The sequence below is a fragment of the Gouania willdenowi genome, chromosome 1, assembly GCF_900634775.1.
Source record: "Gouania willdenowi chromosome 1, fGouWil2.1, whole genome shotgun sequence".
NCBI classification, from domain to species: Eukaryota; Metazoa; Chordata; class Actinopteri; order Blenniiformes; family Gobiesocidae; genus Gouania; species Gouania willdenowi.
This window is the reverse complement of record NC_041044.1, coordinates 2,760,633-2,777,426: the sequence shown is the minus strand read 5'-3', so window position 1 is coordinate 2,777,426 and position 16,794 is coordinate 2,760,633. Positions and strand designations below refer to the sequence as shown.

Genomic DNA, 16,794 nt, shown 5'->3' with positions numbered 1-16,794 from the left:
ATATATGAATGAAGCAAATATCATTGTTTTTAACTGGATATCTGTTATGGCAAAAAAGAATACATTACCTTATTACATTTAGGGGTGGGAACCTCTGGGTACCCCACGATATGATACACGATACAAAGCTCACGATAACGATTGTCTCACGATATGACGATACTGCGATTATCGATATATTGGTCAGAAATCAATCTACGAAAATCTATGACATAAGAAAAAAAAGATTAAGTGAAAATACAATTTTTATTTCATATCTCTGACAGACAATAAATTGAAAAAGTGTCCTATGAACAGTGACACTTTTAGTGCAACATTTCTGTAAATAAGTGTCAACATACCGATGTAAATGAATAAGTATCTCCAATAGTGCTTTATGTTAACAAAACATAGGGTCTTTCTTACCAGTGACATCATTATAGTGAAATATTCCAATAAACAATATATTGGTTCCTTCAACAGTGACAACATTTATGTGAAGACGTACCTGCACATTTTAGTGAAAAAGCAGAAAAGGTTTTTTTTTCAAAAAAACAAAAAATAAAATAAAAAATCGATACTTAGCGGGAGCATATCAATAAACGAGATATTGTCACACAATTTTTTCTGGTGCAGTTTAAAATACAATATTAATATTTAATATTAATTGGCCTCTAATTTCACCATTGTTTCAATCATTCATATTGTTTTTGCTGTGCTATTGAACTGGCACTATTTTGGCTATTGTTACTATAGTAGTTAAGAAATTATTAGAATTCTATTTATTTTGCATTTCATGTTTTAAACAAACTGACTGTATAAATACTTTTTAATTTAGTTTTGCATGTAGCGATGCAGTTAACACTGCTCTGATGCTAAAGATGAGCAGGGCTTAAAGGAATGCTTTTATTGTGGTGATCTTCCGGTGTATTTCCTTCACTGTGTTTAGCTTCACACTTGGACCACATTCAGAGCTGTCTCCTGATTGGACGAACCGGAGGCTGAGCTTGACGCTGACAGCTGATCTGGAATCAGATCAAAAACAGAATAGACATTAAGCAGATAGACACGCCCCCGAAGTGCCTACGCGGCGGCCATCTTGGTAAAGTACCAGTCTCTCCTACTACCTCAAACATCTTTTAAAAATAATAAATGTTTGAATTATTAAAGTAATCAAAGGTTACTCAGCATATATTCTCACGGGTTGATTGTTACAAACATCAGACAAACAGACGTGAATAAAATGGAAAAAACCCAGAAACCAGGTTATCTTTTGATTAGTATGATCACTTTTTTAAAATTATCTTCATCACTATCATATATATTCTGCTTTTCATAATAAATTACCAAATTATTATCATCACTGTCATTATATGCAATATTGTTATCATTAACATTTTATTATTACTATTAATTTCACTTTATTCTATTATTATTCTAGGTATACATTGTTCGGGGGTTAATGTAATTTAAAAAGTAAGAACAGTTTAAACTGGCAAATAATGGACATGACAAACCGGGAATGTGGTTAAATCCAAAAATAATCATGAAATATTGTGAAAAAAAGGATAAAAGTGACAATAATGGGTCAACATATGTGACAATAGGTGGAAAAGTGGTGGAAAGGGTTCATAAGTGCTGAATAATGTAGCAAAAATGATTAAAAGGAGCAAAAATATGGCAAGAAAAAGTGATGAAAATAGTTTTGTGCAATTGCAGAAAAGTGGTAAAAAAAAAGCAAAAAATTTAAAAAAAAGAAAAAATAGTCTTAAATTATTCAAAAAATATTCTTTAGTTAGGCTATATCAGATGATTGTAAGTAGGATTTGTATTTGGGAAGTAAAACCGGCTTTTAAAAAAACATACAAGCACTGCGTGTCATAGCTACATTACACTACAAACTATTATGAAATCAGTGGAAAAACCAGTCACTAATTCTGCTTTGAGATTGTCGAGTAACTTTTATCTCCATTCTCTCATAGACGTGCATGCTGTGGTGCGAGTCCTGTACCAAGATGGCGGCGCTGGAGGCATGACCCTCCACAGTCAATGAGGCATCAATGATATATGTCTATGATCACACAGAGCTGGACCCGGCCGGAAAGCCGGAAGTGGGGAGTTGGAGCCTAAACTAAATCAAATGAAATTAATAAATGAAATAAGTAAAAATAAAATAAAATAAAACTGAGTTAACTAATGTTGTGATAAATGTAGAAGTAGCTAGCACAGACCGACATTTTATCAAAAACTGATTTTGAAGTAATAATAAAAAATAATCTGCCTTTAACTCCTCCTCATACTGTCACCATGTTGCCAACGTTGGAAGAGGTGATGTGGAGCTTCGCAGAGAACGCTGCCATTTCATTAATGAGCTAATAATGCACATCATATATATATATATATATATATATATATATATATATATATATATATATATATGGTATTTAATACAATGGATCCTGCTTAAAATACCTTTATTTTTCATAATGGTATAACCCTCTAGTTTTTACAGGTTTAGTAGATTCTTTGAAATGAATACAGGTGTGTGTCATCGTTTTTGAGGTCTGACCACCTGTGTGACATGTTAATTAATTCCAGCAAGTTATTTTTATCTTCTTTTTGAATAATATGTTAAGTACAAAAGAGGATTAGGGGCAATTTTGATGGAGAAAATATTTTTAATAAAGTCGAAATTTTAAGAATAATGTCAAAATATGATAAGACTAAAGTCAAAATGTAAAAACATTTTATTTTTTCGAAAATAATATTGAAATATGAATTTCGACTTTAACCTCGACATTATATTTTGACTTTAACCTCGAAATTTTTATATTTATTAAAATAATTGTTTTCCATCAAAATTGTCCCTAATACGCCTTTATATTACGTAGATTGTAACAATTATTGAGATGTTAATTTCCTTATTTTTCTTATCAAAAAAGAAAAGTTGCATCATACACTTTCAGAAACAATACGAGTCGTTGTTCTAAGAACCAAAGCACATCACAAAACAGTCAGTCTCGCTGACATTTATTTACACACTGAAGATAAAAGTTTTAACATATAACATATATATGTGTGTGGGGGGGTATTCTACTAATAAATATTGATTTTTGATATTATCACACAAAATTGTGATGTATCGTGAATTAATATTTTCCTCCCTGCCACCCTGAGAAAAAGGAACAAGCGCGTCTGAAACTGGATATATGGAATAATTTTCCTCACCTTTTCCCACTCATAAAACAAAGTTCTCGCCAGCACTGTTTCAACTGCCAACTCCCAGTCTTCTTCAGAGGCATCTGCTGATTGCTTTTGATGTTTCCATGACTATCGCGTAATCATTCCAGCAAGTAATTTTTGTCGTCTTTTTGAATAATATGTTATGGTTTCATTTATTCAGTCAAAATCTTTTTCAGGAAATTCACTTAAGCTAAGCTAAGCTAAGGGACCAGCAGACGCCTCTGAAGAAGACTGGCAGCAGTTGAAACATGTCAGGTGACCAAAGTAAATTTCCAGAAAAGCAGATGTCTGAATGAATGAGAACATACATAATAATGACTTTTTGTACTTTTCCTAGTTGTTTTGTTTGTTTTTGTTGCTTCTATGACTATCAGACTCGCAAACGGGTCTTTTCATGTCGTTATATATATATTTCAATCTAAATTAAATGCATTTAAAATAAGCCGTTTTATTTATTTGTTGAATTATTTGTAAGGTGAGGAAGAAATCAGCTAGTGGAGGAAGGTCTAGAGCCCTGTTGGACTCCTGGGGATTCACTCCATGACTGTGGTGAATTTCTGGGGGTCGAATGGGAGGGGGCAAGTTTATTTACTTTATTTATTTATTATTTATTTTTTGCAAGTTTTGGTCTTCTTAAATTCTGGTCCAACGAGAATCCAATAGGTGGCGGTAATGCACTCCATAGGTTTGCCAACTGCCAAAAAAATCCAAAAGAAGAATTTGTTTGATTATTAATGTAATTCTAGTTCACCCTAACCCAACCGGAAGTCCGGTCCAGCCTCCTGAGGTAACCTTTGGCGCAGAGGAGCTAGCCAGTAGCTAGCAGCTAGCAGTTAGCAGCTAGCACCACATCCCTCCTCTGGTTCTTCTCTCAACTCTACCCTAAAACAGGAGGAGGACTATGGCGTTGCTCACCCCGTTATTCGCGTTCCTCTACCACCTGCCGCAGGTGTATAAATGGCTGCTGAAGCCCTATTACGTGGCTTCTCTCTTCATGTCGTTAGCATTTCTAGCGGCTCGTAAAACGCCAGGAATCTGCGACCATCTGTCCACACAGCGCGAGGACGGGAACCCCTGCGACTTCGACTGGGTGCGTTTTATTTTCTCTGATTACCAATTAATCAGTTAATCAGTTAATCAATGAATCAATGATGGTTAGCTACGAAGCTCAGACACTTGGTATTTAGCAGGGTTGAGGCCAATTATAACTGTAATTGATAATTAATTACAATTATTTCGTAATGGTAATTTTATTTATTTATTTTTAATCTGTTGCTATTGTAATGAAATTGTAATTTAGTTCAGATAATTGACTTTGTAATTGGCTTATAAAAATGGTCAATTATAATTTTACCCAAAACTAGTAAAGTAGTAATGTATAGTTCTACATATATGTAGTTAATAATAGGTTAATAATATGTTTCATATCAAGCTTTCCTACATTTTACCATTTTGGAACATATTAAAACGTTTAAACATTTAAATGTTTTCATTGATTAAGAAGCCTAACAAGGTAACCAATAGATAGGAAATAAATTAAATGATAGATTTTTAGTGTATTTTACAGATGATTTAGAACCTGTTATCATTAGAGATGCTAACAGAAAGCTAATAGAAGAGGAAGATTAACTTTTATTAGGTTATTTCAGAATCAGTAATTGTGATTAACTGTAATTTAATCAGTAAAAAGATCGGTAGGGGTCAAAGTTCATGACGTCACCAAAAAACAAAACAAAACACTTTTTTCCCTATAACATGGCCACTGGTACCATTGAACAACATTTCTGTTCAATGTGTGACCATGACCTTCACTCAAGGTCATGTTTAAGGTCAAGGTCAGTCTTCTGTTTTTTCTGCATTATTACTTTCAATTTAATTAGTAAAAAGAACAAACATGTCAACAAGTCCAGATACAGGTTGTTATTTTTGCCATTTCTTTCAATTGCAAAATACATATTCCCCTTGTGAATACAGATTTTAACTACTTTTTCCTTGTGTTTTATTTATTTATTTTTCTGTCTGAATCATATTAATTTTAAGATTCAGCTCCTAAAGATGAACAACAACCAATGTTAGAGTTCTGCTAATGACTAAATATTAGCAAGATACGCTGCATGATTTTTTAATTTTTTTTTTGCTAGGGTGAGTTAATAATCTCTCTACAAAGAAGCTAACGTGCTAAAGTGCTGCCTCATTGTTTCAGTACGAAGATGATGATGACGTGACATGTTTGTGTTTTCAGAGAGAAGTGGAGATCCTCATGTTCCTCAGCGCTATCGTAATGATGAAGAACCGTCGTGCAAGTGAGTCCCACGTGTGTTTTCATATGTGCGATCTCGTTTTTTCAGCTTTTAAACATTAAAAAAACAGTTCTTTAAATGGATTCCACACGTTTCGTTTGTTTCAGTAACTGTGGAGCAACACGTGGGGAACATCATCCTCTTCAGTAAAGTGGCCAACGTCATCCTGTTCTTCAGGCTGGACATCCGCATGGGACTGCTCTACCTCACGCTCTGCATCGGTCAGTTCAACCAGCACCGGATTTAACGATTTATCACTTTATCACTTCTACAAATTCTGTATTTGCATTTAAAGTTGTGATATAATCAGGTCGGTACGATGGTGTTCTATCTGTTCTGCTTTTATTCTGAAGCTTTCTCCACAAAGACAAAAATAAAATGTTCATTGTTTAAAGTTAAATTGGAGACAAACACCAACAAAAAAAAGCAGCTTCAACAAATTTCTTGGAATCAGGGCTCTTCACTTTTTGTATATTCTCAGTGGAGGTTTTTTCGTTTTTTTGCTCAAATGGAATCACAATGACCCTCATTTATCAACCTTGCAAAAAAACGTATGTAAATCTGAGTTCACATTGTACGACAGGACCAACGTGAGATTTATCAAACATTTGCATCTGACCAATCCCAGCGTACAAATGATCCGGTGTTCATAAATGCAGCGGCTGAATTTGATCGTCAAAAACTTCTGATGGTCTCCTGTTTCGGAGGCCCTGCCCACTTAGGTCAAACAAGGAAAAACACTTTTCGAAGATGAAAATCAGCATCTTCACATCTATGGTGGAGCAAATCAAAGATGTGCTTTATGAACGTGTGAAATTTAAACGCTTCGTGGAAGAGGATCAGCTACTTCGCAGGTGACGTCTGCCCCCCTTTGTGCACTGAGAACAACTTCACAACAGAGATCCCGGAGACGCACGGAAATATGTTTATATTAGGGCTGTCACTTTAATGCGTTAATTGCAAATAATTGATTACAGAAAGAAGGGCTACTACTACTACTACTAGAAGTGATTACTTGATGTTATTACAATACTTAATTTTCTGATGAACGTTATTTTTGATGTGCTAATTTACAGCACTGTGATTGATGGGTCTGTTTTATTTATTTTATATTATCTGAAGGAGAGATAAAGCAACAAGTTCGTTGTTCAATAACTGTATTTAGGGATCGACCGATATAGGTTTTTTAGGGCCGATGCCGATACTGATTTTTTTTCCCATCAGCTTTAGCCGATGACCGATACGATCTGCCGACATTTGGAGCCGATACTACTTTTTCTCTCTTAATTTACATCATAAAAATTACACAATGATGATAACAAATGGTACAAGTCTCAATAAAATAAAAACATTTATTGAAATTAACAAAGGTGAGGTAGAACAACACCAAGTAAAAAATATTTAACAAATAATAAAAACAGGTGATGTAGAACAAGTAAAAAATAGAGTGAGACATCTCATGAAATATTGTGAAAGAAAACTGTTCGTCCTTGTCCTGAAAATAGCTTTGATAAAAGTTGGCCTGACTGAAGATATATTTTATTAACAGGATTATTGAGTATAAATATATATAATTATAGGATTAAACACAAAAAGAAACCATGAATAATAGTCCATTCCAACACAACCCCGGAACATAAATTAACTCATTCATTGCCAGCCATTTTCAGATTTTCTACCCCCCTCAGTGCCAGCCGTTTTTGAGCATTTTGACTGATTTTAAAGACCCACAGAATATTTTCTACTATGACTATCTGAAACCTGACACCAGATTCTGAAAGATTGAAGCCTCTACTTTTCGTTCTTTTGTAATCAGCCATTGAATAGAGCAAGTTGCAAGTTTTACGCAATCTTCAGTTTCAGAGCAAAAAGCTGAGAAAACAGCCTTGTCAGTGACTTTAAAGCTATTTATTTATTTATTTTTTTGCTTTGGTGACAACTCTAACATCTGAACATTTTCCTTATATAAAACAAAAAAAACACTGAGACAGGGCTTTGCTATGGGTCAGAGTTCAGTGGATTTGTTACTGTATTTTGGCGTTCCTCCAAGTTTCTCTCCCATCAGTCAGTACACACGCAACTTCCTCTTTCTCCCGGACATGCAGAGTGTCACTGCGTTCCCCGTTCCACACATGCTCTGGTCGAGTGTGCGCTGCTGGGAACGTCAACTCTCGTACGTAGCGCCATTTTCTGTCTCGTAAACGCCTTTCCTCTCTCCCTCTGAGCTCTGCTGAGCATGGATGATCTCTCATCCAAAGGTGCGCTGCACCTATTATTTTGCTATCTGGCTCACAGGCTGAGGGACCTCCGCCAGGGTGTTTTCTAGTAATCCCCGTGAAAAAACGCAAATGATGAGTTATCTCGTCAATGGCACTGAGTGAGTTAACAGATGAAAATAACGTGATGTAAGATGTGCATTAAGCAACAAACTGTTCAAGTTTCTGTTCTAAATTACATCAACATTAACAGGAATAAATATTCAAACATGTAGTAAACTGCTTCTCAAAGTTAAAAACTTCTCAGCGCAGCACTGAGTGAGAAGCAGAGAGAGAGGGAAAGAAACACAGGCACGCACGCACACACATGCCGAACTTCCAGCCAGCTGCTCGTTAAATACAACTGCGACACAACACGTGGAATCACGGAACAACGCTAAGTTAAACCGTTAAAAGATGGTTTAAAAGTTTAAAATCTGCCGTTGGGATTGAAGAGCTTCCTTCACGCTCTGCTAGTGGGGGGAGGGGATTTGCAGCTTCTGTCTCCAGCAACACGGAGCAGCCTGTAGCAGCCGCTTTGTTTATAAAGTGGATCGGCAAATGCAGCAGCGCGCATCGGCCGATGATGATACACGTAAAACAGGGCAAAAATCGGCCAATTAATCGGTCGATCACTAATTGTATTGATAAGTAAAGTGTTCTTACTGTTTATTATGTGCTAACTTACAGCACTACATATGGACCTAATGTTTCATTTCATTTGTATGTTCTATTATTTGTAGATTGACTAAAGTACACATTAATATTTCCCTGATGGTCTAAACTAAAGGTGTCTGCAGCCCTTTATAGTTTCACATACAGAGGAATGGAACAAACAATAAAATACTTTATAAAGCCACTTTGTTAAATATAAATGTTTTGATCTGCCACCATAATGTCATTTAAATGAAAATACCTCAAGTTGAGGGTGTTTCTCAGCTATTTTTAAAACAGGAGATTAAAAGAGATGAATTAGATTAATTAATCACAGAGCATAAATAATTAATCACAATATTTTAATCTATTGACAGCACTAGTTTATGTCAGCATCAGTTTTACACACGTGTGAGGCAATAAATATTACATTAAAACAAAATGAACGATCGAAACCCTGAAAAAAAACTTGATTGAATGTCGTCACTTTTGTGTTTATTATGTTTTTAACCAATTTCACCAATAATTCATCACATTTTTGATTAGATTCTGCAGCACATTTGTAGAAGTTTAATGCACACAACATTTAAAAAGCATGAATTATTAAATTTCCTCCATACAAACACCACAGGCTGCACTGTGGCTGCGCACGTTAAAACGCGCTTCATGTACCAATGTAAAGATGGATCAGGCTAAAAATAATGCCACACACTTTGTTGGGGTTCAGCAGCGTTCCCCCGGTCCAAGACAGAGCAGAAGAAAAATTTGGTTTTGATCTGTTCTGTATGTGTGTCTGCTTATTCTCCAATGACAGCTGACGTTTGTTAAATACTTCATTTTCAGTCTCACTCAGATTATCGTACACGAGCTCAGACCTGACGTACATCTGATCGTAGCGTACGATCACGTCACTATTGATAACTGCTGAAGCTCACGTGAATTTGGTCGAACGCACGTCGTACGCTCAGAACTGAACGCACCAACGGTTGATAGATGAGGACCAATCAGTGGATGAATATAAAACGTGCTCCCACGCTCTGCTCATAGCTGTGGTTTGTCTCTGTGTTCTAGTGTTTTTAATGACCTGTAAACCTCCACTCTACATGGGACCAGAGTACATCAAATACTTCAGTGATAAAACCATTGATGTGAGTTTAAGAGTGTGTGTGTGTGTGTGTGTGAGCGTGCGTGTGCGCGCGTCACTTTGGTTAAACCCATGTGTTTTCTTCAGGATGAGCTGCAGAGAGATGGGCGTGTGACGTGGGTGGTGGAGTTCTTTGCTAACTGGTCTCCTGAGTGCCAATCGTTTGCTTCTGTCTTTGCTGATCTGTCTCTGAAGTAAGACTGGATCCACTCAGGGTCAGAACACGATGCAACTGGAGCTAATCAGGATTCTGTGCTGCAGGTACAGCTGTGCTGGGCTAAAGTTTGGCAAAGTGGACATCGGGCGTTACGGAGAGGTCTCTAAGAAGTAAGAACGACTTTCATTAAGTGTGGTGTGTGTGTGTGTGTGTGTGTGTGTGTGTGTGTGTGTGTGTGTGTGTGTGTGTGTGTGTGTGTGTGTGTGTGTGTGTGTGTGTGTGTGTGTGTGTGTGTGTGTGTGTGTGTGTGTGTGTGTGTGTGTGTGTGTGTGTGTGTGTGTGGTGTATGTGTTAAACGTAAGACTTTCTCTCTCTGCAGATACAAAGTGTCGGCGTCTCCTCTGTCCAAGCAGCTTCCCTCTCTGCTGCTGTTCCAGGGAGGACATGAGGTCATGAGGCGCCCCCAGGTGGACAAGAGGGGGAGGGCAGTGTCCTGGACCTTCACTGAGGTGAGTGTGTGTGTGTGTGCACTAAAATGCGCACTCACAAATTTTTCATGGAGAAAATAATTTTGGGCAAATCAAGAATGAAGTTGAAAACGACCAGATTGAAGTTGAAATTTTCAGATTAAAGTCAAAATGTCGAGATTAAAGTTAATCTTCGAGAAGGAAGTTGAAATATGATGGTGAGATTAAAGTTGAAAAAAGACAAGAATAAAGTTGATATGTCGAGATTAAAGTCGAAATAAAGCTAGATTAAAATTAAAGAAATATAATGTTTTAGATTAAAGTTGTAAATTTTTTAGATCAAACCCAGCTCAGGGTTAAGTCCAGGTTTAACCTGAGAGTCTGGTTTTAAGTCGGGTTCTAACTCAAACGGTGGTTTCATCAACGAGAAAACACCTTGGTTACCATAGTAACACAGTCCGTGGGTCAAACCTGCTCCTGACCAGGTTTTAGCAGCAGGCTTGGTTTAATCTGCTGAGTCACTCTCATGAAACCAAGTCATCATTATTAAAGAAGTCATTTAGTGATGTTTTAAAACAGAAAAAGAGTCAAAAAAAACTTCTGTTATAGTTTAAAATACCGCTTTAATACGGTATTTTAAAAGGAAATGAAACAAAATATAATGTTAAATGTTTTCATATGATTTTAAATCCACACAAATGACGATAGAATCATTGTCTTATTACGTGTTTAATGTGTAGCGTACTTTTAAAGTTCTCATATGCTATTTTTCACCATCATCTCCATTTGTTCTAAAAACCCCAAAAACATAATATTTCAGGTTTATTTTCCCAAACTCTCCTGTTTTACAGAGTTTCAGCCTCTGAAAAGTCACTTTCTGATCAACTCTACACAAACAGGCTGATTTACATCCTACTTATACATATTCATGAGTGGGTGTGTCTACTACGGTGACATAGGGCCAGAGGACGGCCCGCCCTCCTCCCACCCACTCTGTAGCTGAGCTCATGCTGCTTTATAAACATGAGACAGAGCGTGGGGGCGGGGCGTTCACCGGTACATACATAGACTCTAGTAAATACATACATAAGACAGTGTGAAGGATGATGACATGCTCACCTTTGTGGGCGTGTCTGTTTACATGTCAATCATGGCAGAGAGCTTCCTGGAGGCGTGGCTTCTCCAGCTCAGTGCCGCGTCAAATTCGTCATCAAAGTGGGAATGTGTCATCAAATTGTAGCGAGATGTTTGTGTTCACAATCAGTCAAATCAGTCTTCATGTGTTTAAACCATCAGTAATAATAATACGTGTGTAATGTCTATCATTGTCTCCGTTTACCGCATGGTATAAATTAGACTGATATGGGATTTTTAAAGGCCGATACCGATTTTTAAAACACAAGTTCAGCCGATGGCTGATTTCTAACGCCGATATTTGAGGCCGATATACTTTTTTTTTAGAGCACATTGATTATGAAAGACAATTGAAACACTAAATATGGTATAAATGTATATATTTGAAACAGTATCGCTTTTCGGGAGATGATTAGCACGCACATTTTCCATGCGCAGTGATCACATATTTAGTCAACGAAATTAACACTGGTTGGATGTGACATCCAGCGACGCACACCATTAAATGTAATGTTTAGTGTCAAAGTCCATTAAACTATTAATCAATCACTCACAAGTCTCATAAATGACTTATTATTTAGTTGAGTTACAGCATCGGTTTTTATTAAAGGCTTATCAAACGCACATGATCAGTGTGTGATCACATGATCAGTTGTTTTCTGTGATATATTGACTAAATAACACCTTCTTTAACCATTTACTACATTTAAAATGTTCAAACAGAAACTTCTTCACCTTTATTTTCACTGCTCAGTAACAGATGACGTCACATCCTGTTGGTCTCAGCATTGCTTCCTATTGGCTGTTGAATCAGTAAAAGCTGCAGCGCATGCGCCCTCACGTCTCTAATCATGAATCGATCTGTGATCGATCTCATGGGTCTTATGAAGACGTGAACTTAATCTAAACACTGTCCGCTGATTGGCTGAGCTGGAGAGCTCCAAGATGAGAAGTTTAATGGAATGGGAAAAGGGGGCGTGGTCACGGACAGCTTGGCTAAACCAGGTTTTAATTGTAGGCCTGGCCCTTTAAGAACACTTTGATGAAATACCGGCCTGGTCATGTGTGTTATTGTTTTAATGAAGTGGGATTGGATCCACTGAATGATTATTGAGCAGCTGTTTGTGTGTTTGTTTGTTTTGGTCGTCAGGAGAACATCATCAGAGAGTTTAATCTGAACGAGCTTTACCAGAAATCCAAGAAGCTCAACAAGAGCCGCTGTGAGTTCCCCCCTGTTCCAGAGGAGGCGGAGCTAGAGCAGCACAGCGCTCAGGGGGAGGAGCCAGAATCCAAGAAGGACAAATAGGGGCGTTGACACACACATGGACTCAGTGCTCTACTCCATCAGTAATAGAGCTGATCCTCAGTAATGTAACTAACTACTCAGTAGATCCCAGAGTGGATTTCGTGACCCGTGAGATCAAAGTATTTTCATTTTAATGATGTCATTTCCACATTCCAACGTTTCTTTTTTACCTCCTGTTGTTTTTCCTTCGTCTGTGACTCAAACGTCGGCAGCTAAAGTTGGTTTATTGTTTTTTTAGAAACGTTGTAACTCAATAAGGAGAAGATTCGAAATGTATTTATTAACACGTTTAAAAACAATTCTAACATTAGAAGTTAAATCACTTTTAGATTTATTTGTGCTGTTTGATTAATATGGTTTGTTTTTTTCTCAACATTCCAAAATAAAATGCACTGGTTAAAATGTTAGTTAATTCAATGTGTTATTATTCAAATGTTTATTATGTTAGCTAATGTGTTGGTTGGTATGGTTTGGATATTTATTGGCAAAAGGCAAGAAAAAAAGAGTAAAGTGAATAAAAAGGGCCAAAAGTAGTCAAGAGTGGGCAAATAAAGAGGAACCAGCCAGTATGTAATGGTAGCTTAAATGAGCCAAATGTGGGACAAAAAGATGCAAAATGTTCAGGAAAAAAGGAAACAAGTGGTATTTATAGCTTATTTGGATAAAAAGGACAGAGATTTTATTAAAGTTTCAAAGAACTTGTAAAAATTATATTTATTGGCTAAAAGTGTTGCAAAATGGGGTTAAAAAGTTTCCCCTATTAAGGTTTTTTGGGGAATAATAATTAAAATTAGAGCCACATGTTGAGAATCACTGACTTAATAACAGATTCTACATGTCTCTGATAATGTAACAGGATGGTCTGGATAGAAAATGCTTAATTTTAGTTCCAGTCCAGCCCTGATTGACTGTAATTATAAATAAAACACGTTAAAATGAAGTTACTCTTGTGCTCAGAACTGTTCAATTAAAAGGTAAAGAAGAACCGTACAGTGGAGAACCCCTGGATGTAGCAGAGGGTGAAATAAAAAGGACATGTAGTATGAGACAGTGATGGATCAGTGGAACCCCACAAATCACTTTTATTCTCACAATGACTTTTGAAATGATTTGTAACATTACTTTATAACTCATTAATTCATCTTTCAACTTCCACAATATCTTACATCTTTCAGGCTCCACTTCTGTTGTCCTAAACTTTTGGACAAACATGGAAACTTCATCACAGTTCATTCTAAAGCAGTGGTTCTCATCCTTTATCAGGCCATGACCCCCAAAATAAAGGTCCCAGAGAGCGGGGACCCCCACTGTAGCTGAAGGTGGTTGAACACAGACATGAACATTGAAGAACAGTCATGTGGAGACAGGACCATCTATAAGGGGGAATAAAGGGGAGAGATTTTTGGGGTCCATCCATAAAGTCAGTAAAATGATGGTCCATTGTTCTATGAATCTGTGATAAACACATTTATTTATTCATCTGAATAATATCTACTGTTATCCAGGAACGTTTATTATAATCATCTTAAAGATAGAAATCCTGGTTTTAATCACTAATAAAATGGGTAAAAAGTGCCCAAAATGGTGGTTTAAAAAAAACAAATTGGTTAAAAGTTTGTAATTAGAGTGGACAAAAACACACAGAACAGTGAAGAAAAAAAAAAAAAAAGGTTCACTATTTGTTAAAAAAAGGGGCAGAAAATGGGGGAGGAGTAATGTAATTTAAAAAGTAGGAACAATTAGTTTAAACTGGCAAATAATGAGCATGACAAATCATGAATGTGGTTAAATTGGCAAAAATAAGCAGGAAAAATGACAAAAAGAGGTTAAAGGTGACAAAGGTTTATAACAAGTGAAAAAAAATGACAGAAGTATCAGAAATGGGAGTGATGAGGTAAAAATACAAAAGGAGCAAAAATATGGCAGGAAAAAGTGATGAAAATAGGTTAAAATGTCAAGTTTGGTGTAGAAAATAATAAAAATAAGCTTCAATTGTTCAAATAAATAATCTTAGTTTCTTGAAGGCATCGGGCGATGTTCTCCCAGTGTCTTGCAACCCCAAATGGGGGTCCTGACCCCGAGGTTGAGAACCACTGCTGTAAACAACAGGAGACTGAGTTGCTGGTGGCGTCTTCTCTTCAAACAGGATCTTTGAAATGTTGGAGCTTCACATACGACGAGTGCAGAATGGATCCTTTCACTGTTTATCAATAGGTTTTACTCCATAGAAATGTATTTAAAAAATAAAATTCAAATAAATGACATAAAAAACACTTTAACTTTAAAGGCAATTATTCAAAGAGCTTTTCTTTTTTTTTTTTTATAGAAAACACGCCCAGTGTTAAAGGGCTTTTTCTCGGCTCACTTCCTGTCAGAGTGAGTCCACTTCTTCACAAACACCATTATTATTATTTTTTACACACAGATTTATTTACAGCGTCACACCACAGACGTGACGTTAAATTCACACCGAGAACCAAGTCCAGAATTGTGGCGAGAAGCGGCTCTGACGTCCCTTTGGACTCTGTGTGAAGGCTTAAAGAGACAGTACACATCCCAGAATCCTCCACGGCCCACTGGAAGCTCAGGATGATGGTGGGTATCCATGGTGACGGTGGGTCTCCATGGTGATTAAAACACTTATCACAGGGAGGATCAACAATCATACATCAAGTAGCTTATCAGTTATTATCAGCTTTTCTATTTCATCACAAGATGTTTGTGGAAACCAGGGTTGGGTTCAATTACAATCACCTCTTCAATTATCTATGCTTAATTACAACTCAATTACAATTACAGTAACTGGCATTTTTTTCAACTACAATTAAAATGACAATTGTCCTCCTAAAGGTAAATTACAATTACATTCTCAATTGCAATCAATCACAATGAATAAATAACCCCATAAAATGTAACATCATCTTGTGTTAGCTTTCTGTTAGCATCTCTAATGCTAAGCGGTCAGTTTGACCCATGTCTTAAATCAGCTGTAAAATACATGAAAAAATATATTATCTATAATTTAATTAGTTTTTAATCTCTTTACCTTATTATCTAATCAATGAAAATATTGGTATTCATCATTTGTTCTGTTTGTTTAATCCGAGTTTTATTTATTTTTTAATGGTAAAATGATTCTCAACAGCAGTGACAGGTAAACTTGTTATGAAACATATTTTAATAATTACTTGTGTATAAGTCAGAACTTTAACATGTTTCCCCACTTTTTAGTTTAATTGTAAATAATTTTCATAGAATGTTCTTGCATATTACAATTAAGTAAATAATCTGAACTCAATTTTTCTAAATTACAATTGTCATTTGTAAACAATGATCAATTACGTAATTGTAATCGAGCCCAACCCTGGTGTTTATGGGTGAATGAGAACCAGGTTGATCTATTTTTCCTAAACATGCATCGACTCCTCTTCTTTCTGATTCCTGTGAATGTAAATATTTATGCTTTTTTTCATTATTTCAGCTTGAGACACTTTAGTCACATCGTTTGATCGAGTTGGAATGAATAAAAAAATAAAAGGCAGAAAACATGAAAACTGAAAATAGAGCATATCTGTTCTAGTGTGCGTGTGTGTGTGTTGGCAAGTTCAGTGCATGTCTCAGACCCTGCACTTTAGATGAGTCCCAGTGTAATAGTGTTGTATGGAGACCATATGATGATTAAGACCATGATGGAGACCATGTGATGATGATGAGTCACACTAAGGTCATTCATGTGTTTCTGCTGATTGTAACGAAGCCTTTTCCACGTGTGACGAACACTTATCGTTGATCTTTGTAAAACAAACCAAACAGATCAGTTCTGGCTGCCATTGGCTCAGTGAGTCCCTAGAGGACCAGTGCTGATTGGTTCATTTCCAGGAAGTTGGACCAGCTGAGGAGGAAGTTGTTGTTGTTGTTCAGATCACACAGAGATCTCGTAGGTGGTGCCCCCCACCCCCGTCACCTTCTTCACCCCACCGCTCTGACTCCTCTGGCCGGGACTCTGGGTCGACGCCCGGTCGGGACAGCCCCCACCCCTGGACCACGTGGACGCGCTGACGAGATGAGAAGGAGAGGAAGGGGCGGAGCAAGAGGAGAGCCGGCCTCCAGCGGCGTCACTCAAAGGCTCCCGTAGGAACTCATCCCTGGACAGAG

At 36.8% G+C, this 16,794-nt stretch overlaps 2 protein-coding genes across 4 annotated transcripts in view; one reads left to right on the top strand and one right to left on the bottom strand.

The window, feature by feature from the left end:
* Nucleotides 1-4,123: 4,123 nt before the first annotated feature.
* tmx2b (thioredoxin-related transmembrane protein 2b) lies at nucleotides 4,124-13,046 on the top strand. The gene is made up of 8 exons (XM_028459967.1): nucleotides 4,124-4,312; nucleotides 5,465-5,525; nucleotides 5,630-5,743; nucleotides 9,503-9,579; nucleotides 9,663-9,769; nucleotides 9,837-9,902; nucleotides 10,112-10,241; nucleotides 12,484-13,046. The coding sequence occupies exons 1-8, from the start codon at nucleotides 4,124-4,126 to the stop codon at nucleotides 12,637-12,639; spliced, it is 900 nt and encodes a 299-aa protein (XP_028315768.1). The 3' UTR covers nucleotides 12,640-13,046.
* A 2,661-nt stretch (nucleotides 13,047-15,707) lies between these two features.
* The window catches only part of zdhhc5a (zDHHC palmitoyltransferase 5a), a 32,146-nt gene continuing 31,059 nt past the window's right edge, over nucleotides 15,708-16,794 (bottom strand). For 2 of the 3 annotated variants that reach the window (XM_028449122.1, XM_028449131.1), the window contains one exon: nucleotides 15,708-16,784. In XM_028449122.1, the coding sequence (XP_028304923.1) occupies nucleotides 16,562-16,784 (223 nt within the window). In that variant the 3' untranslated portion in view covers nucleotides 15,708-16,561. The remainder of the gene's footprint in view (nucleotides 16,785-16,794) is intronic. The other variant, XM_028449140.1, reaches the window with a different exon arrangement.